General features: G+C 47.3%; 1 protein-coding gene across 5 annotated transcripts in view; it reads left to right on the forward strand.

Moving 5' to 3' along the window:
- The first annotated feature begins 6,416 nt into the window (after nucleotides 1–6,416).
- LOC119146021 (monocarboxylate transporter 2-like) overlaps nucleotides 6,417–22,386 on the forward strand; it is a 39,028-nt gene continuing 23,058 nt past the window's right edge. Inside the window, exons 1-2 of one of the 5 annotated variants that reach the window (XM_037383024.1) lie at nucleotides 16,847–16,981; nucleotides 17,894–18,152. In XM_037383024.1, the coding sequence (XP_037238921.1) occupies nucleotides 16,859–16,981; nucleotides 17,894–18,152 (382 nt within the window). In that variant the 5' untranslated portion in view covers nucleotides 16,847–16,858. Of the gene's footprint in view, nucleotides 6,649–16,846; nucleotides 16,982–17,011; nucleotides 17,231–17,893; nucleotides 18,153–22,386 lie in introns of those variants that run through there. The other 4 variants (XM_037383022.1, XM_037383023.1, XM_037383025.1 and 1 more) reach the window with 4 other exon arrangements.

Here is a 22,386-nt window from a genome sequence, read left to right on the forward strand (position 1 = left end):
CAAGGAAGATAATTTGACTGGGGCAGTGTGAAATAGCGTGGCTGACTGCATGTGGCTACAAGGCAGGAAATACGGGCTACAGTAGATGCTGACTTGCAAAGTTAGCTTGGATGAATCATTTTTCTCTCTGGCTGTTTACCTTTCTGCTGAGTTTTCTACTCGGATTGGATAAGAACATTACCCTGGCCTGCCTACAGTCAGCTTTTCCCCTGTTTTCTCTTGTGCTTAAGGAGTGCGTTGTGGCATCTGGATTATAAACACGGCAGGGGAATGTTTTAAATCCCCCAAATGGGGATTTGCAACATAAGTCTTGTGGAAACATTCCTACTGAAATTGGGTTATATAAACCTCCGCAAAGCGTGGACTTGCATTGCGGACATTGCTCGTTCACTAGTCCAAGTCAACCATTTGGTTACTGGCAAGAAATTCAGGAACTTTCTGTACCCCCTCCCCTCACTTCCAGGGTGACAATTACCCCTTGATAAGTGTTGCCGCAGCCTGTGAATCCCTTCTTTTGTTCTGGAGTGATTAAAATAAAATGGACGTGGGATTTTAGGTGGCCCAGAAGTCATGCAAGAGGATTTCAGCTAGAAGGTTGAAATTGCTATAGCAGGATGGGTAAAGACAGGGGTTCTCTGTGTGGAGATTCCCATGGAGGAGACTGGGAGCAGAGCCTGCAGAAACGTGTAGAAATAATAAGTTAATATGTACAGGGAAGAAAAGGGATATCTGACAAATAATTTATTAACATCCACGGAGATCTGAGAGAGGCCAGCACTCTGAGCACTGCAAATGGGGAGTTTGTCCCTGGTGGGCAAAGGGCCATCCCTGTTCAGGAAAAGTTAGCTAACGTGGGATGGAGTTGCCTTTGGATGTAACTCGAGGGGCTGGGTGGTAGAGGGTGTCGCAAGTTACAGAAAAGTCTTGCATCTGAGGATACAGCCTCTGATCTCAACCTTTGAGCTCGGCTGTGTTGGGGTGGGGGAAGCATTCAGCAGATGGCTTTAAAAGCTGAGCAGGTTGCTGCCAGAGGAGCCAGCAACTGAAGTGCCACAGAGAGGGGGGTGCGAGCGGTACCCCCCTCTGCCGAGGGAAGCGCAGTCCCAACGAATGGCGGTTAGTGAGCTGGTGTATCTGGTGCGTGACGGCTTGCTTGGGTTGGGGGAAACTTGGCACCGGGGAGTCCCTGGATCAATGGGTGAAGCTGCGTTAGACTTGGTTTTGGTTTGTCGTGGTGCTCTCATTTAACAGCAACAACAAAAAACCCCAAACCAACAAAATGAATGTATAATTGTATAGTCCAAGAATGGACCCTAGCTGATTTGGCTTACGGAATGGAGGACTGTAATTGTGTACATTGGTTCCAAAAGACAAAAGCTCAATATATTAAGAAAAGATGTTGGTAATATCAACTGGATTAATATGTAAGGGTCTTGATTGTGCAAGAGACTTGGAATTTCTTTATTTTGATGCTGTTGATAGCCTTAGGCACTTCCCTAAAGACAAGGGAAGAATAGTGGATAAAGAACATTCAGATGTCACCAACAAATAACTAACCCTAAAAAAGAAATAAAGCAGGAAGCCTATAGGGAATGGTGGATGGAGAAATGGGAAGTGCAGACATATGTAACTTCACAAAAAAGAAATAGAGGTAAAATGATAGAGCCTGTGAACTTGAGTCACACCATGGCTATACAAAGGCAGCTCTCATGATTTTCCTCTGCTGCAATAAAAGGAGAATAAAGAGGTGGGGGTTTTGATGCTCTCTGAGTAAAGCAAAGATAAAACCTGTCAAGGATGGTGTGAGATGGGATGATCTCAAAGAGCTTTCAAATGAAATTTCATGCACAATGCAAGTGGAGATCAGCAAATGAAATATGATGTCTTTGTTCATTTAAATATGACCTGGAAAATTATAGGTCTGTAATTTTACTTTGGTGATGTGACAGGGCCTGAACAATATTGAGGGGAAAAAGCAAATGTGGTCCTGGAGGTAAATGGGCATTGACATAAAACAAGGGCTTCCCAGAGGACATCAAACAGTTTAGAGAACGGTTATTAAAAAGGAAAATCAAAATGTAAAAGATTTCCTTGGAGTGGCTATTGGAGAAGGAGCTGCTGTGATGCCATGTGGAAATTAAGAACAAACCTGTAGAGGATGGGGGGGCTGGTGCAGAGAAACTTTCCAGGTGACAAAGACCTGGCTAAGAGGGTGGTAATGGAAGGGGCAGTGCCCCATGAGAGTGGTCCTGAGCCCTCCTGGGTGCTGATGTCCGCACAAACCATGGGGGCACCACAGGAGAAATGAGGGCAGGGTGTGAGTTTCTGTTCCCACGTCTGTTCATTGCTCAGGCTGTTAAACTTTGTTAAAATAAGCCTTAAAGTTCTGTTCCTCAAGTCAGCCTCTGAAAGCCTTGTTTTACAGTCAGGGAAGTAAGAGTCAACTGATGTGATTTTTATTTTTTAGTGTGCACTACATTTTCATATAACTTCAGTTCCTCTCTTTGGTTTTCTGTATTATGGAAGAATTTGCCTTGATATAGAAAAGCTGGACAATGAAGCTGATAACCATAATCTGATTTTATGCTAATGTCTTCTCAATAAATCTCCCATTAAACAGAAAATGAAATTAAATGAACAAATATATTCTTCATGTGAGACTTTTAAAGGTGGTGTACAATTAGTCACAGTTTTATAAGCAGGATGAATTGGTGGCCATAAAAAATAACCTTTTTCTTATTCTCTGAAAATATATTTCAAATTCAGGCTCAACCTTTTTAACGGACTGCCAAAAGAGATTAGGATTTGAGGGGCCTGAGAATTTTTACATATCCTAAAATTTGGTAGATTGTGAATGCCAAACATAATGTTAAATAAGGAAATGTCCTCACTATGTTCATCCCTTAATCAATTTTATTTTGCCTAATTTTGGAACCACTAGGATATGTCAATATGTTTGGGAGATTGGTATCTATTTGAATGGCCTAAATTGGGTAGAATAACCATAAATGAAAGAAACAGTGCAATCAAATGTGTATTTGATAAGTAATAAAAGCTCTTCAACAGCTTGTCAACAGACAATCCTTCCAACATCACCACTCTTACTTATTAGCTTGAGTTTCCTTTTAAAATCCCACCCTACAGCAATGAAGTATAGTTAATGTATTTCTGAAAGACAATTCTTTTTTTTGATGGAAAAACTCAGATGATGGGGGATAATAGATTCAGCATCAGAATAACCTGTTCCATATATTCTGGATGCCTGTAACAGAAAAATAACATACCATGAATTTTTATCAGGCGATTTTATTACTTAATATCAGAGCAGGAGAGAGAAACTTTGCTTGAAATGATGAAGTAGCATCCCTCATAGTGTAACAGGACATTTTCACCATTAATTATGACTTTGTTGTTGTAAAAGACTTAGTTGTTCTTCTTTTGATATAGCAATGAAATCTCAGAAAACCCTACAACTTGCCACCCTGGATGGAATTCAGGTAGAAAAGACAGTTCTTAAAAGACTGGATTGATTAAATATTAGTATTTTGGACTAATGTTTCCTCCAGTTACAATCGGGTTTTGCTCATGTGCTTTAGACAAAGGTCTAGGGCTGTGGGGGGCTTCCCTTATGTTAAGAGTTCAGTAAATACGTGTGCATTTACCAGGCGGGCCTTGGAGCAGCTAAGCGAAGAGTACAGCTGCTCTGGCACACGCAGAGAGCTCTGTCGAGCGTAGGGCAGACAGACATGGGTTGCTCTACCTGCCGTGTCCGTGCACACCAGACAGCGTGCTGGCCGGAGCATAGATGGCTCTTGCGGCTGCACACCTCCTATTCCAGACGTGCACGTGGCACGAGCAGCAGTCATGACTGCTTGGACTGGTCTGCACAGATGTACCTGTGATAATCCCAGACAAGTGAGGGAATAGACGGGCTTTAATTTAAAGGCTAATTAGGCGAAAAGCCTTCTTCCACCATACCTTCCTCTCACTTGCCAGTGAAGGTCCTGGGCTGTCAGTGGCAATGAGTCCTGACATGGGTCTCGGTGGAGCGAAGCCTGCAGCCACACGTGCCGTCAGGCTGGTCCTGACCACAAGCCCTCGCCCACAGCGCTGGCAGTGGATGCCAAGGGATGGGACTGAGGATGAGGCTGACGTGTGGTGGCCTTTCTCCAGCGTAACCTCTTGCCCTTTGAGGGCCTCCAGAACCAGCAGAGATGTCTGAGCATGGGTTTACATAAATTTCCTTAAATATAGTGTAAGTGGAGCTGAACAGTCTCGATTGCTTGCAAAAAAGACAGTGAAGAAAGGTTATGAGAGGAAAAAAAGCAACAATTATCATTTGGGGCAGTGGTAGAAAACTTTCAGTGAAGGTCTGATGAAAAGTATTTTGCAAAGGGATTCCTAACTCATCCCTGCATTTCCTGATGTATCAGGAAATTTCTTCCAAAAGCAATGCAGTATTCCTTTTGGTTTGGGCTGTTTTCTCTTCCACAACCTTCAGCTGCCACTAAAATGATGGGCAGTGTGGACACGGGTAACATGAGGAAGGTAGGCTCTCTTTTCCCGTGGTCCTTGTTAAGGAGAGAGGAAAAAATACAGCTTTACCTAGGTGAAGTAAAGGCTAAAAGGGATATGGTTGCTCTCAGTAAAACCAACAGGGGATAACACCAGGGAAGAGAAGAAAGCCTTTGAGCTGTATAGCACCATCAGCACAGAACAATTATAAAATAGAAGTGGATAAACTTGAGTTAGATGGCATGCTGCTAGCGAGGAGATGTGGGAGGCTCTGGGACAGCATCTTCACGAGAGGAGCAGGGAATAAAGGCTTGCAGCAGTTAGAGTTTACGAAGCGGATCTCATTACATTTATATGGTGTTCTTGAACTGTCTTTCAGCTCCTTGTCTTAAGGCTGTGCGTTCAATTTGCAGTCTGGGGGTGCCCCAGCATGCTGCTGAGGTTGGAGAGGAGATAACATGTCTGTTTACTGTGTGTGCGACAGTTGTCCAGACATAGGGGCAGCTTGAAGCCTGTAGTGTAAGGGCCCCCACGCTGGTGTTACCACTTAACACCTGTAAAAGTAGATGAAAGAAGGCATGAATTCAGGAGTATGTCTATAGGCACATCACGAGCTTTTTTTTTTTTCCCCCCCCTTATGGTTCCAGTAGCATCCTCCTCCTTACACTATGAATCCAAACTACAGCTCTCAAGAGGCAATGGACTCTTCAAGAGATGCAAATTACACTGCACTTTTCCTAAGGTGGTTTTTTTTGGTTCCGCCCCCCCCCTCCACCTTGAGATACTCAAAGGTCCCTCTCTCCCCAGCTAGCTGACAGCTGCCTCTAAGGTTCAGCAGAATGTGTCCAGCTGATATCTGTGCCTGTTCCTTCCCATTAGCTCTGACGATGCCCTTTCCTATCAGCTTAACTTCCTTCTGAGTATGCACTTTATAAAGGCAATAAACCACCTTTTATCTGCAAAGATGCACCTACCAGGCACCCTTCCCTGTGGGACCTACTCCTTTCCCCTCTGGTTTAATGCCTTGACCTTGACAGGAGGCTTGTGGGTTAACTCTGGAGAGGCACGGTATGAGTTGTACTGTTTTTTCTTTTTACCCTCATTTTATTTTAATGGCCGGGGAAAATGGGAAGAATGCAAATGAGTGAATGCCCTCTTTGATCCGTGTTGCTTCTGAGTATAATCTCCTAACCTGGCAGGCACTAGGCACAAGTGGAATTGCTGCCCCTGAGTAGAAAAAGACTTCAGCCACTTTGCAAGCCGTCGCTTGCAGTTTGCTTCTTGTCTTGAGGGACGCGAGTGACCAAGAGATCCTCGTCCCCCTGCAGAACAGAGGAGCTGGACACGCTGTGGGGCCGCTTGCCCCACAATGGTGGTTATTCTTTTAAACAGGGATAATCTGAAATCGTAAGGTTTTCCACCTGCGTCTGAAAAATACACAATGAAACATTTACCCTAAAAATGGTTTGGCTGCAGCAGATGGTTCTCTTCAGGGGGACTGAGACAGGAGCAACCTCCCAAAGCCATCCTGAGGTGAGACCCCGGAGCTACCGGCTGGGTGTGGGAGAAGAGCGAAAATGGAAGCAGTAACTTCGGCTGTGAATGAAGTTTGTCCCTGAACACAAAGCCGTGCCAGTATTTTGAGGGTATGTATTTAAAATATAGGGGGAAGGGCCAGACTGGATTCTTGGAGAGGGCAGGGTCATTTTGGTTGTGTTTAGATGGGACAACAGGACTGTTAACGGCCAGCAAAAGATCAAGGCTTGAAGAGTGGGTGATCCTCTGTACCTCTATGTTACTTTACTATGCTTTAAAATAATGCCTAATTACATGATACACATATTCTGTAAAAAAACACGTATCCGTTGCTCTGCAGGACACCGCAAAGTGGATTTTCTGTGAAATCCAGGTTGACCATGTCTCCTCCAGTCCCTTCAGACCTGGGCTACGTGCCCCCTGACGGCGGATGGGGGTGGGCAGTGGTGTTTGGAGCTTCCATCTCAGTTGGCTTTGCATATACCTTTCCGAAAGCTTTCACAATCTACTTTAAAGAGCTCCAGGCTGTTTACAGCATCTCCTACAGCCAGATTGCCTGGATAACATCCATCATGTGTGCTACCACCTACGGAGGAGGTAAGTGAAGCAAGACAGTGGTTTTCTTTGGAAAAGAGCAGGTTGGATCTCTACATAAAAAAGGGGAGGGGAAAATATATTTCTTTGAGAAAGTTCTTGGAAAGCTCTAACTGCAAGTTAGGCTTTCTGTTTTCTGATGACGTACATTGGCAAAACAGAAAACAAATACTGCTGAGTAATTTCTCGATAACATATGATGCCATCAATTCTTGTCATTTCATCACAAGTCTTGCTGTGTGTGGGTGGAGGCTTGGCCATGGTGTAATCATCTGAGTCTTGGACAGCTGTTTCAGCATATTTAGTATTATGTCTTTTGTTCTGTTTCTATTCTTGGCATTCTTTTGGAAACAAAAAATATATTATTTGCACTCATGATTGTAGCGAAGATGCTGGAAACTCAAAACCTGAGTCTGGCTGATGAACAGCCATTGCATACATACACGTAAATCTTGAGATAGTGTGTAAATCTGTTCTTCCCTAATCCTGTTGCTAAAATTTTGCTGCACGTAATTTATTAAGGGATGATGTTTTAGATTTCTCTCTGCAGACGCTTTCTGAAAGAACAAATGTGTCCACCAGTTACTTCAAGTTAAAACGATCATTGGGTACTTGCACCTTGGCTGCAAAAGTCACTGTTGTGCAAAGGTTGTGGGAAGGTGTTGCTTGTCCTCATAACAAAATCATCAAGTGGATATTCTCAGAGGGATGTTTTCCTCAGATACTGATGCCAGGTGTCAGTCTGCCACTTTGATCTGAGTAGCTGGTGTGTATCTTGCTGTTAATGGTTAGTAGAGGACCATTTTGCTTTTAGGTTGCTGCTTCCTGTGAGGTGCGGCTGCTGGAGGTTACTGCGGGGCTCTGAGTTCTTAGCTTGTTTTGCAAGGGTGAGAGGTAAAAGGATTGAAACTTAAGAACACAAGAATAGCCACGCTGACTCACACCTGCCCAAACCTGTATTCTTCCTCAAAGAAGGTCACGAATATACACTTTGGGAAAGACAATTACAAAGAAGTTGGGGATGGAGGGATCCTCTCGGTACCCCATCGCCTTCAAGACAGTGCAGTTTGGGGGCTTCCTGGGTCACGCACACTCATCTCATGTACTTTAGCAACTGGTTTTACATGATAACAAAAAAAAAGAGCTGATTTTTCATCCAATATGGGATGGATGTATTAAGGTGAAAGGAGAAAATTTCTGTAAGGCTCACCGGGCACTCAGGACAGTGATACATGTGCCCTGAGCAATGCCTGTAACTCGGTGGGCAACCTGTGTCTTTACTCTTTTGATAGCTCATGCCTCGTGCTATTGAGCATGCGACGCCCAAGATGACTGTGTGCCTTGCAAAGCTGGCACAGGAGCAAGTGCCTCTTTACTTACCAATTCAAATCCAGCCCTCGTTAAGGGAGACTGGAGGCTCCTACTGCCGCCAAACCAGCAGCCGGTCTCAGCCCAATCCTGGCAGGCAGGTACCGGTGTTGCTCACCCACCGGGGCTGAGGGGCACGCTCGGGGTTTGGGATGTCCGTGACCAGAGAGGTGTGAAGGGTGGCTTCCTCCCCTGCTTGCAGAAGGAGCCTTGCCAGGCCTGGCTGGGGCAGCGAGGAGGCTTCGCTGGGCTGGCTGCGCTCTGGTTTCTGCTGCAGATGGACCAAAAGGTTCACCTCCAGGGTTATTAAATCTGCTGAGCACCCATTTCCCCTTGAAACAATGAATGTGTATCCTCTGGCTGCTGTTTGGGTCTGGTGGTTTGATGTCAGGAGCTGAGAAGGGCTGACGGAGTCTGAGCGAGAGACTGAAGAGGGGTTCAGGCTGCGGTGCTGTTAGACTCATTTTCCCAGGTAGTGGCTGTCCAGGGCCTCTGAAAACTGGGTGTCTGGAACTGAGCGCCAAATGTTAGACGTCTCAGACTGGTTGAGATTTCTGGCTTTTCATTCCCTGAGGTAGAGCCTTCGACACCCAAAGATACAGAGGTGGCTACAGCAAGGGAACAGCTGTCAGTGATCTTGACGGAGAAAGAAGTCATTACAGTATAAAACTTGGGGGTTTCGTTATTGATCTTCCCATCTTTAAATACAGACTTCTATGAAATCTTCTTGCTGCAGAGCTGTCATTATAAACTACAGCCACATGTGCAAGCGCCTGACTTTCCCAGATGTCGCATGTAATGACAGGAGGGTGTCAGCATAAGCAGGAAAATATGAGATGCTGTGAAGCAAGATGACTTTTCCTTTCCAGCATTGCATTTACCTTTACGCAGACTTTGGGCTCAGAACTCAGTGCTGGCAGGGGGGGTCCTGTCCCACCTTTCCTGGTGCTTTCAGACACCTGTGTTCATTGCTGTAAGAGCAACTTTCCTTCCTGGGGGTCTGTCCTGTGGGCTGGTAGCTGTTGCTCTTCACCTCATTCTGTTTTTAGATCACTGTAGCATCTGGGTTAAAAAAACCCCAACAACCAAACAACAAAACCCTATGAAAGAAATAAATCGCAAAAAGAGTCTTAGGAAGAATCCCTATGTAATGATTATAGACTCTTCTATAATTAAGGAAGATCAATTATGTCCTCTGTTCTTGTGAATGATTCATAATTCTAAACATTTCCCTGTCATGTTCTCATCTTTCAGTTGTTGTTTCCAGTAAATGGTGTTGACATCTCCATAGATCTGAAAGCAGCAGCATGCTAATAGTAATAGAAAGGAGAATGGCAATAATAACAGATTTAGGAGTTTCATCTCGGGGAATAAATATCTTTGAGTGCATAAGTAATTGAATACTCAGTTTGATCTTCCTTTCAGCTACACCAGCGTTAAGTCTAAGGCAATTCTGTAGCAGCCAGTGAAGCTGCACGCTGTGTTTGAGGGAGGGGGAAAGCACCAGCAAAACCTGCCCAGAATGGTTGAGGGCCTGCAGGGGCTCTCTTCCAAGAGAATTACACCTTTAAACCTCAACTTTAGTTTTACAACGTTCAGAAATGCTACAGCTAATTGTATACAAAGTTGTCGTTCAGGACAGCATGTGTTTCTGTGCACTAGAGTAATTAACATAAAAAAAAGTTTCAACATTGAATCTTGTTTCTGGGTGAAACTTGGCTTTGCTGAAGTCAGCAGGCACCTTGCCATCACCTTTGTTGGAGCCAGGATTTCATCTTTCAGCTGCAAAGTCTGGTCGTCTGATCTATAGTGCTAGTGGCAGATTTCAGCCCCAAGAGTGGCATTTAGGAAAAGGGGCTGAGAACTGAATGAAACTTTAGAAATTAATTCTGTGCCTGTAAACACTGGGATTCACAAAGTTCTCCGGGAGTGTTAAGTGATGGAGTGCCCTATAAACAAGACCTGCATCTTTGAAGCCTGTCTTATGAGGAGTCGTTTCTGTGGCACTTAGGGGGCTTTTGGGAAGGTCAGTCTGTAAACCCGGGATTACAGCAAGCTTGAGCAAATACTACACTTGGACCAAAAGTCTCCTCTTTTGATCTTGTGGGGTAACATGGATGTACAGTGTCAAAAGTTCAACAAGCTCCTAAAGAACAATCTGTGTAAGACCTTGAAAGTTAATACTAAAGCATCGTGCTTGATCTGCTGGACAACGGTCAGCCAGAATGGCAAAGCAACACGGAAAATGCAGGCACAGGAGCCCGGCCGAGTTTGCCTACAGTAACACTGTGTATTGCATCACTTTGTGTTAAGGGCACAGACTGAGCAGCCTCGAGTGATGTTACACACAGCTATCCACACCGTGTGATGCAGGAACTAATCTCTTCCCATGTTTGAGTCTGTTCCTTGTTTCCGTGTCATGGCATTTAAGTGAATTTGAAAGGTGATGAAGGAGCTTGCTGGGTTTCCTCCACCCCGCGAAGGGGAGCTGGTTGCACTCAGAGCAGCTGCAGACTGGATCCTGCACTCCTGCTTCGTCACCCGCTGTTTTGCAGTGTCCAGCAGCCACACTGGTGACAAGCTTCTGCTCGGTGCACCCTTGTTCTTGCAGCAGACCAAAGGTGCCCTACATACGTGCAGCAAACAGCAGTATCTGTTGATACTGATGTTGCTACTGAATGCTACAGTCCTAGAGGAAGATTTCTTGGGGGAGCTCACGTCGAGAGCAGAAGCCTCCATGGAGTGATGATCGCTTGTCACAACAGTTCATTTGATGGGGGAAAAAACCCCCAACAAACAACAAAGCCCCAGCTGCCTCCTTATGACAGTTTTCTGTAGCTTGAATTGATTGTCCCTCTAATACTTTAAAACTTGGGTGAGGTGGGGTTAATATTTTTGGAAAATACCTGCGTTATATAAAGGCTCAGGGTACTATGATCTGCAAACAACAGTGTCCCAGAGAGTACCTGCACACCCGTGTGACGTCCTTCTGTTCCCAAGCCACTGACCCTCAATTCAGGCTCAGCCAACATTGTGCAGTTCCAGCTTTTTGCTGTTCTGGAGTGGGAATTGCTCTTCATTGTAGACTTGTAACATCTCTCCTCTCTCAAACATCAGGAGGGTTTAATGAGATCTAAAGCTCTCCACCTTGTTGCAGAGTTATTCAGGCAGCCCTGAGGCAGGTCATCCTTTTCCTGGCCTGTCGGCAGCTACTTGAGAGTTTATTTGTGGCAGGATAGCCTTGGAGATGGGCTGGAGACAGCAGTGGTCTTGTGGACCAGCTGTGTCACAACTGCTTATGGCCATGCCTTGGAGAGGGTGCTTGTGGAGGGCCTCGATGTGTTTGGACCCTGCAGTCACGAATCATTGGGTTAGTTTTGATAGTCTAAGCTGTAGATCTTTTCTAACCTGGTTCCTTTTCCCTGAAGTGAGTAAGGAAACTCTCACAAAAATGTTTTCATCAGCAGCCACAGGAGACCCATGGGCTCAGTGGAGGTGAGCTCAAGCCCACATGCTTGGGTTACAGTGCAAGGTGGGTGCATCCACTACCCAGAAACTCTGTGTTTGTGAGTTGTGACTTTCTGTAGATCAGCTAAATTAATCCAGGGTGAGAAATCTGGTGCAGTAGTTTCATAAGCAAACAGGTGTAAGATATCTAGCAGGCAACATGTGGAGTATATGTTGGGGTAACTCAAGGGAGGGGCAAACACTGCCCTTGCAAACAACTCTGAAGGTTTAGGTGGATTCTGCATTTCTAGTACGTTATCATCATATCACATCTTCTTAAGCGAAGGGATGCACAGGAGCACATGAAAATAATCATTTTAGGTAAAACTGAGATTACGCAGTGACTAAATAAGTTGGCTGAATGTGGCAGAAGATACTCTGGGGTGGAGGAAGCTGCTGACTTGGTCACTGGTGCAACCAAGTACCCCTGATAGGATCAGCTGCTCTGTGAGAGCACTGGGGATCTGCGAAGTGGTACCTGCGTGGCACAGTTCGTGTCTACCGGGACTTCCCATCCTTGATAGGGCAGAGACATAGGTAATTTTTTTTTGTGTGTGTGTGTGCTTTTGCTTCAAAATAAGACAAGCACGTAAGGCAAACTGGAATAAGATGGGCTATAGTGCTGATTTTACTTTGACAACACTGAAGTGCCTTTGTTCATGACAGGTTTACCTTGAGCAAAAATGTATGAACTTGTTATCCTGTGGTAAAACCTCACAGCAAGGAAAGCCAGGCTTGAGCCTGGGAGTGGAGAGCCACAGGGTGGGAAGGCAGAGGTTTCCCTTTGCACACAGTGTCCACCAGTAAAGCGTCCCCTTTGCTTTCGGTACAAATGAAAGAGTGACCTGCTCTGCTCTGGTTAATGTGTAATTACATCTTCAACACAACCTTCTGACCCAGCTGTTTGTTTGCCTCTGTGTGTGTGCACAATCTGAAATGCCACCAGGCTCTGCATTCAGCAGCGTTTGGAAAAAAACACAGCATTTATCCTAATTTTCCATTGTTCAGGGCTTGGCATAGCCAGACTTCTGCTATAAAAGTTAATAGCTGAATTCTTGATGCATCTTTGAGTACTTCAACGGTGTTGTTTTTCCCTTTCTATGGAGTTATTTTCCAAATATAACAGAGAAAGATCCGACTGGGATTAAAATGTAAATGAGACAAAGATACAATAGCAAAGGAATAATTTGTTTTAATTCCCCAGTTAAAACATTCCAGTTATTAGATTTAGATTAATTGTAGCCATCTTTTTACCAACACAAATGTTTTGGTTTGGGCTGCTGATTAAATTCCTGCAACAAGGGAAAAACAGAAGTGATGTCACTGCTCGGTTTCTTTTATCATCTCCAGGAAACCAGCACATCCAGCAGCGATGCTTCATGCACCTGGCTGGTTTGACAGCATGGCCGCAGGGCTGGAGCCATCTAAGAGCTTTGCTGGCTCTGGAGAAGGTTATTTCATGTCCTATGAATCCCTCTGCCTGCCTGGCCTCTGTGCTATTAATACTGGGGTTTAGCAAAAAGCAACTTTGACATTTCATAACTTTCTGTTTTGACCTTCCCTTGACCCCCTTGTAAAACGTTATTTGGTGGAAAGCAGAGCCATGAGGCTCTGCCAGCATCCTAGGTGGTTCCAAGCCGTGCCAGCACTGATGTCCCTTGGCTCTGCGCAGTGTCACCCCATCGCCAAGCACAGGGACATGTGGGGCTGGTGGCTCTGCCCGCAGCAGAGCATCTCACGCAGCGGTGAAGAGGCTGCGTGGAAATTAAAGATGCCCCTGTAATAGCCACAGGGATGTCAAGGGCTGCGGATTGACCATGCGTGACCCACAAGCCCCATTTGGAGCATGTGTGGGTGCCGTGTTGGTGGGGCTGCCCGCATCCCTCCCACTGCTCAGGGCTCTGACAGCTGCCAGGCAGAGTCAGGTTCCCTTTAATTAAAACCTCGAGCATGACTATACTGGTGGTAAATCCCTGAATGCTGGAGGTCTTGTGGCTAGATGTTGAGGAATGTGTTGTATCAGCCCGCTCACGCTCAGCAGCGAGGACAACGTGGGGGTATAAGGGTAATTCTGCACTCGCTGGGGAGGGAACTATCGATCCGTCCCCAGGCTTGTATCTTGTGATTGCATCTGGTTGGGGTCCAGAGCTGAGAATTTTGCTGAATTGAAACCTTTTCCCAAGTAATAACCTATATTAGTATGGATTGATCCCTTGGAAGAAGTTAATATTATTAGGAACATAAATGTGTGGGCCTGTTTTTGGAGGGCTGGGATATCTCTCTCTCTGAAGAAAGATTATATGGAGGAAAGTAACAGTATCACATCCTGGGCCACGGGGTCAGCCCTTCGGTTTGGCAGACAATTGCTAGTTATAATCTCATTCATTAATTCAGAAACTCCATTTTAATTGTGGCTATGGATTAGATTTCACTGCTAGTGCATTTTATGAGCAAATGGCAAATGACAACAGAATGGTTTTGAAAAATATGGGTATGACATGGAAGTGAGAATCACAGATGCTTTAAAGAAGTGCAGTTGCCTCTTCAGATGCTCACTTACCAGATGCTGTTTTCACGCAGCAGAGCTAGGTATGGATTTTTTTTTTTTTTTAATGTGGAAGCAATTTCTAAAGCCTTTAATTAGCTTTCAAAGACTCAATGAAGGAAAAACATTGTTGGGGTTATAGAGTTGTAGCTCCTACCTTTGGCTGCAATCAAATGCCTTGCGTAAAAGGCTTTGAACAAAATTCTTTCCAAATACCAAAGTGGTCCACTAAGAATAGATAGAAATGCTTTCCATTCTCAGAGGAGCCTAAGTTTTTTTTCCTTGCTTTTTTTCCCAGGAAAAGATAAAATACTCAAGTTGTCAACACTAGTCACTTTTTCTTTGTGACGTTATATTCTTTACTGTGAGGGCGGCGAGGCGCTGGCACAGGCTGCCCAGAGCAGCTGTGGGTGCCCCATCCCTGGCAGTGCCCAAGGCCAGGTTGGATGGGGCTGGGAGCAGCCTGGTCTGGTGGAAGGTGTCCCTGCCCGTGGCAGGGGGATGGAACTAGATGGTTTTTAAGTCCCTTCCAACCCGAACCATTCTAGGATTCCATGATTCTAGATATTATTCATTAAACCTCGGGCTTCAGTAAGTGAAGGTCACTAGTTAATTTAATTTAAAAATCATTACTTGAAATATCTATGGGAACTGTCACAGAAAGCTTTGCAAAGATTGGAAACTGGGCCCATTTTGGGGAAAGAGGAAAAATGTCAGATTCTGCCTTGCTCATGGCCCCTTTTCCCTACTTTGCCCCCCTCCTTTCAACAGCTCTGGAGTGGAGCGCTGGGAATCCAACAGCAGTCACTTATTTACATGGAGGACTGAGATAGGGAAATGAGTTGTTTGAAAAGGTATTTAGCAATTTTAATCAATTTTGTTGCCGCTTGCCAGCAAATTAAAAAACCTGCCCTGCAGGAAGAGTCTGCTGCTGTGGATGAGTAAGTGGAGCCCGGCCCTGGGGGGAGCCTGTGCTCCCGAAATGGAGGGGGAGCAATCATGTCAGCAGCTCCTGCGAGATGAGCCCAAGCCTCCCCAAATTGCTAGGAAGTCCTTTTTGACCTAGTGAGCCCAGGATTTTACTGTCAGGCCCACCCCCTGCCCTCAGGCTGTCGTGCTTTGCTTGCGAGCATCTCTTCAGAGCAGCAACACGAGGGCAAAGACTAATTGTTTTCAGACATCTTTAGAAATCATTTGTTTGCCCCCAGTATCTCGTGCTGCCGCTGGTTTTCTGTTCCAGTTTTGAGTGTGCCACCAGTTTGTGTGAATGTTTACCCAGAAGGTGTCACACCAGGGTTTGCTGCAGAGGATGGTCTTTAACGTGACACCAAATTTAGTATTTCTGCAGAAGGAAACTCCCTTCTTCCAGCCGAGGTCATGGCTGGAGATGTACCAGCTTCTTCATCCCTCTGCTCCTGCAGGTTTCCATCTGCTCTCCCTGCGTTCCACGCCACTGCTAAGGATGTGCCCAAGTTCTATCTCAGGTGTGTTTATTTAGATTTGGTCCAATTTTTTATTTTTGGCAGAACACAGAAACTACCAACTGAAACAAACTTTGTTCCCGTTTACTAGAAAATCTCCACTAACCCAAACCTCCCACCATGGCAGACCACCCGCCGCTGCACCCTGCACCTTCGTGCTTGCCGTGCTGCACGTTGTAGAAGCGATGGAGTAAGAGCAGGTGCCCTTACGGCACATAAAGCGGGTCTGGGCGGTACCAAAGCACAACATGCCAGGTCACCCCGCTCCTGAGAGTAAAGGTCTTCTGGTCGTTTTAAGTTTACTCAGTTTTATAGGAAGAAAGGAGTAGTAGTCATAAAACACCTTACAGACATGCTGTAAGGAGATCTTTAAAGCTCTAAATTAACTGTGCCAGGAAAATTACTGAGCACAGGACTGATTTTTTTTTTTTCCCCCCCCTCTCCATTATTGCTTAATTGTGTTATGTAGAAAAAATGGGGTTTTTCTACACACAGACACAGGGTCTGTTTGGGAGTGTTGGAGGGAGGGTGGAAACAGCAGGGAGAGGAGCTCCTGCTCATTTCATCAGGTTGATGTATTTGTACCTGAACCAAAAGTGATACCGCTGTTACAGTCGTGGTGTTAATTGGAAATTAGAGAAGGAACAGCAGCCCCCAGCAGCCAGCTTTGTCTCCCCTTTCCGTGGGGAGGGAAGAGCTGTGTACTGGCCCAGCAGCAGCGGCAAAGCCCCTACAGAGCCCCGGGCAAGCACAGGGACTTTTCCCTTCCCGAACTACCTGGGAAGGGCTCCCAGCACCCCCGTGCAGAGGGTGGGGGCAGGCAGGGACCTTCTGCCACAGGCACAGCCCCCCCCCCCCCCCCGACATCGCTGCATGCCTGGGGTTTGGCTTGGAAAGAGAAGGAAAGAAAAATGTGTTTAAATGCAGATATCAGCACCAGATGATTTTTAGGCACCTCATTAGTGTGACTTGGTTTTTTGAGCATTAGGCTGTCTCTTTTTGAAAACAGGCTGAATCCAGCTTCAGAAGAGATTAGGAAAGAGTTGGTCTGAGCCTTAACAGGGAAGCCAAGGGGGAATGGAAGCTCTGCTGAGAAGAACAGGGAATGAAAGGCCATACTTGCAACGCAAGTAGTATAATTGATTTGCAGGCATTTTATTTTATTTTATTTTATTTTATTGCCAAAATGATTTGTAAAATCTGCCCAAATAACAGAATTGTTTAGGCTGGAAAAGACCTTTAAGATCATAGAGTCCAACCATGAACCCAGGACTGCCAAGTCCACCACCAAACCATGTCCCTAAGTGCCTTCATGGGTACACACAGGAGGAAGGTCACAGTCTTCCCAGAGTCTGGTGGCAGAGCAGGAGGTGACAGGGTGCCGGCACTCACCTGCCATCTCTGTATGAAATTCCCCGAAACTGAGGCCGGGAAGGCAGGTGGCTTTATTCCTCCAAGACCCACGGGGCTGTTCCTTAAGCCAGGGGGAGGCAAGGTTGAGCAAGGGGCATGTCTGGTAGTGAAACTGCAACTTTCCAGCAAAAGCAAACACGGCCAATGCTTCCCCAAACGGACTTCGACGTAAAAACTAGAAAATACAGGGAACGGGGAGCAGCAGCACAAGGGGCAGCAGCACAAGCGTGTGACCGCGTGGCAGTACGGGGCCAGGAGCACCGGCAGCTTTGTAAGGAGGAGAAAAGCGCTGGGATGCTGGTGGAAGCAGAGTGGGGGGGGAAATAATTCTGATTTAAATAACCGAGGATGGTTTAATTAACGCCCGTGGGGTGGCTGGGTGCTGCTGCCTCCCGCAGTGTCTCGGGGGGGGGGGGGGGGGGGAAGGAAAAATAAGGGGGGAAAGGGAAAAGTGGTGAGGGAGGTGGACCCCGGCGAGCTGCGGTCCGCACCGCGGCTGCGGGGGTGGGAGCGGGGCCGGTCCTGCGTGGGGCGGTGCGGACGGCTCCCCCCGCCCCGGCAGCCGCGGGGTGTGTTGCGGGGGGGGGGGGGGGGGGGCAGTGGCCGCCGGCTCCGCGCTGCAGCAGGTGGGTGCGGGGTCCCACGCGTGGGCGGGGGCTGCAGGGCGGCCCGGGCACGCATGAGTGTTGCGGGTGGGAGCCGCCGTTTTTAATGACACCCACCCCCACGGGGCACTCCTGGCAGCATCCCGCTGTGACGCCCCCAGCCCCAGCCCGGGGACAGCTGCCAGCCGCCTCGTTAAATGGCAGCGCCGCGGCGGGGCGCGCCGTCGGGGCTAACGGGAGGTGGGCGCAGCGCTGCGGAGATGCTGTGGCTGCAGCTGCGGGGCCGCACCGCCGGGACTGACCCTGCGCCTTCGCACTTTGTGTTCCAGGGCTCCTCGGCAGCGCTGGCCACCCGCTCGCCCAGCCCGGCCATGCCACCCCTGGCTAACGCGGGGCGAGCCCCCGGCCCGCCCGACGGCGGCTGGGGCTGGGCAGTGGTCTGTGGCGCTTTCGTTTCTATCGGCTTCGCGTACGCCTTCCCCAAAGGCTTAGCCATCTTCTTCAAAGAAATCCAGGATTTCTTTGGCACCTCCTATAGTGAGGTCGCGTGGGTCTCCTCGATCATGTTGGCCACGACGTACGGCGCAGGTGAGTAAGCCCGCAGCAGCCCCTGCGGTGCGGTGTGCTGTAAAAGCAGAAATAAGCCAGAAATCTCCGCTCTGGGCCGGTGGAGAGGGAAGGTAGCAGTGCCCATCTTCATCGGTGGTATCAAGAGGTTTCTTTTCTGATCATGTTTCCAGTGTTGTTTGGGGAAACAAGTCGTATGTGGAGCCTAAAGGGTCTAAGGGGAAGGTTTTGGAGGTAAGTTGGTGCTGGCTGGGGTTTTCAAATAGGCCAGGCGCTTTCCATGTTTGTCGCTGGATCCAGGCATCTTTTGACCCCTCTGGGTGCCTTTTGGCCCGTGGGGGACTCCACGCACCTTTGAAATTGTGGTCTATGACCAGGTCTGTGCTGCCAATCCCTTTATTTCCAGGTGGGCTTGTAGCACCTTTGTAGCTTTTCAAAACGGGGCTTATTTCAATAATAATGGCACAGTGTTATGCAGGAGCCTTTTTGAAGGACTACAATACCCTCTGTGCACCAGAGGCAGAGCTGCACAGTGTGTCCCATGGCTGCATCCCCTTCCCTGGCCACGCTTCAGCACAGGCTGCGTCAGGGGCTTTCTCTGACACTGCCAACAATGTGTGGCCTTGGCCCTGTCACACAGCACCTCGGTTCCCCCAAGGACAGGCAGCACCAGCCCTGCTGCTTGTATCTGAGTAACGAGGGGATGGGCAAGCTGTTTTGAAGAGACTCTGGCATCCTCCTGCCTTGCTTTGACGTAAGTTGGTAACTGCACCCAAGAGGCTGTGAAGTACTGGCATGGCCCAGACCTGGCATGTTGCTGAGGGCAGCAGTGGTGTTCCCCTACCCAGAAATCAGGTTACCTACAAAAGCTTTCCATGGGCATCAGTGAAAAAGCCCCGAGAATAAGCTGGTGTGAAATAGCTAGGTCTGTGTTTCAGCCAAAGGTGAGCATGTAGTGGAGCAATAAAGGAAGTAGCTGCTTGTTTATTGTGGCAGCTTATAATTACAGCAAGGAAATTGGTAGAGTCAATCATTCTTATAATCTGCAAAGTAGTGCATATAACTTTGCTCTTTTTTATGATTTTGATATCACTTTCATGACAAAATGAAAAACTTGGGCAGACTTTGATTAAATCTGCAGGGGGAGGTAGACAAGAACCACGCCCTGTGATTGGAAGAAACTTCATCAATATTTATCCTGGCAATTAAAGCAATTCTGAAAATATTCTTTGCTTTTAAAAAGGGATTTTTTTTTTTTCCTTAATAATGCACTGTAGTGCTTTTTGGAGAGCACAGTTGGTAATGAAAGTAAAGATGCTTTGTAAAGGTTTGTAAAGTGGAAGTGATGCTCGAATCAGAGTCTATTGTAATGCGCTCTATTGTAACTGCTGCAAAGGCTTGGTCCCGCAGAGAGTAGCTCTGCAAGGGCTGAGTACCTATTTGAGAACCCACAAATGTGAGCATTTCGAGGGCAAAACCCAAGCAGTAATTCAGAAAAAGAAATCCTTCTCTTAAGCCAGGGCTGTTGTCCCAGGGCACCCCCTTGCCCTCCCTGACAGGGTACTGAGCCTGAGCCCTGGAGACTGCTGTGGCTTTGGGATTGATTTCCAGTAGGGCTTCTATTAAATGCAGAGAAAAGCACTTTTGTCTCAGCCCCAGCAATAGAAATAAGCAGTCTACAGTGAAAAGGAAACAGTCAGGCACTGTACAGGCTGAACAGGAGCAAGTAGATTGCAGCAGGGAGGCAGGCGAAAGGACTGCTTGTCATTTAAACGCTACTTAAATGCTGTTTTAAAGGTCTGGGGTAAATTATGTGGAAGGTCTCTGAAGCAGTCAGGTGGGAAAAAAGGAAAAGTTGGCAGCCTATGCCTTTGGTGTGTTTGGTTGCTTGCAAATAAGTGTCTAGGAAGCTGCATGGTCTGGAAGTCAAAGAGAGATGGCTAATGTTTGGTACCAAGGCTACGTGAATGAGTGGAGGCTGTTGTAAATCTCGTGGTCTGGTGCTAAAATTAGGACATCACTTGTTGGGAAGGCTGTGGTTGGAGTTTTAATACAGGTGACTGTGCTAAATATGTCCCATGGAGAGCAGGCACTGCAGCTCTCCCCGATGACTGGGTCTCTAACATGTCTCTCCAACTTCTCAGTAGCTCAGGACATCGCACAGTGTGAGCCTTGTTCCTGGGGACATGCTGTTCTTCCATTGCACTCAGTCTTGTGTAGATGTTAGCCAGGGCCGAAGGCACCATGGTGATGATCTTATTTCAACCACCATCATCCACAGTGAAACAGTGGGAAATCCTGTTCTGCCGTGGGATGGTGGGAGACCTTGACGGAGTGGCCCCCAAAATCACGTCCCTTCCACAGATGCCATGTGCTGAAGCAATACCCCATCGCCTGTCCTGTAACGCTGCAATAAATGCACCAACACCTGTAGGTTAGGGTTTCCCTGGTTGCTTCTGTGGGTCATTGCCAGCTCTGCTCTGTCTTTCTACAAAATCGTGTCCCCCACCCTCTGCTATGGAAAGACATGCTTCATGCCTGACCATGACCGAGTGAGGAATGCACTCTGCAGATTAACCCTGCACCTGACAGCATCTGAAGTTGCTCACTGGGGTGTAGTTGGGGGCTTGAGTGCAGGTCATGGCCAACGAGCTGGTGCTGGAGCAGATGAAATGCTGCTCTGGTCACCTCTGCCTTCTGTTCGCAGACTTTCCAACCCACTTTCTTCTCTGTCCAAGTGTTCAAGCCAGTGCCATGTGCCCTGTACCTGGGATATTGTAGTAGACTTTTATCCCAATTAACTGAGCATCTCCTGCGTTTTTGCAAGGAGCTGTAACTTCACCCTCCCTTATGCTGTTATACAGTAATATGGGGGATGACACAGCTGGGCACTGTTAGGCTTAATTGTAGGTGATTGCACCTTTGTACCTTCCCACTTGCTTTGCAGTTGCTGGGAGTTATGTCCATTTAATAGTCCTCCCCTCCTCTGTTCTGCTACCGAATAAGATTTATGCCCGTTTGATCATCCTTTTCTGCAGCGATCTGGGCTGAGACATCGAGTTGCTCAGTGGCTGCAGACGGGGCCGCAGTGGGAGTTAGCAGAACATGGAGCAAATGAAACGCACGTGCCCAAGAGCGTATTTAATACGTCTAATTTGATTGACTGGGCATTTAATGCCAGAGCGGGTTTGACTTATGAACAACTTCAGTGATTCGGAAATTCTCATTAAAGGAACGGGGCGCCGGTTTCCTGTAAGCTGCCAAAGACTTGCTCTGCTGTGGTGCCTGTTAGTGCTGTTAGGATGCCTGTGTGGCAAGGCTTGATTTACTTTGCTGAAAAATGAGAAAATAGTTTAATTCTGAATTTTTGCTCATCTTTCCTGAAAAAAAAATAATTTTCTAAAAATGCTAAAGTAAGCTTTCAATATAGTCCTGAGCAACTGGTAGGGTTACTAAACCAGGTAATTATTGCCATGGCTTGTCCATTCCTTCCCCTCCTTTCCCAAATCCGCGGTGAGGCAGATCTGTTGCAGGCTGGTGGAGGTGCAGCAGGGTGCAGCCTACAGCTGGGTGGGAACCGTGTCAGGGGTGCCGAGCATCTCCTACGTGAGGCATTGGGTCCGTGTCCTGGGGGGCTGGGGGGGCCAAATGGTGCAATTGCTGGTGTCAGGTGCAGGCATCACAGCCACAAAAGGAAAGCCACAAACTTACCTCGCCTCCACTCCTTCCCCCTGCTCCAGCAGCAGTAAAGGGCAGTGATTTGGAGGGTGGCCATGCAGATCAAAAGCTTTCCTCAAACAGGCTCCGCTGTTTGCTCAGTTGGCTTCAGGGAAGGACTGTAGTGTTGCTGTCCCCTCCCTGGTGTTCGGCCATGTCTCTGGGCTGTGCCATGGCTTTTGGAGCCAGGACTCAGGGCAGCGAGGCTGGTGTCCAAGCACAGGGGTGTCCCCCATGAGGAAGGACCTGGCTGGCCGGGTGGGCTCCCTCCATCCCCCGGAGCTGGGGGCAGCCGTGCCACCCGGTGCCTTGGCAAGGGCACGCAGGGTCTGATGCTCTTACTGACAACAGCTTTTGTTTGCAAACATCCTCAGGAAAGAGTCTTTCATTTCCTTGGCATGGTCCTTGGTGTGGGGACTTGTTTTTAGGCTGTGCTGCTTACTGTGTGACAGAGCTGATGTTTGCATTTTGTAAATAATGCAAATTAAGTGTATTTTCTGAAAATACTCACATGAACTAACCCGAATCTCAACTGGAG

Source organism: Falco rusticolus, chromosome 4 (assembly GCF_015220075.1).
Source record: "Falco rusticolus isolate bFalRus1 chromosome 4, bFalRus1.pri, whole genome shotgun sequence".
In the NCBI taxonomy this organism is placed as follows: Eukaryota; Metazoa; Chordata; class Aves; order Falconiformes; family Falconidae; genus Falco; species Falco rusticolus.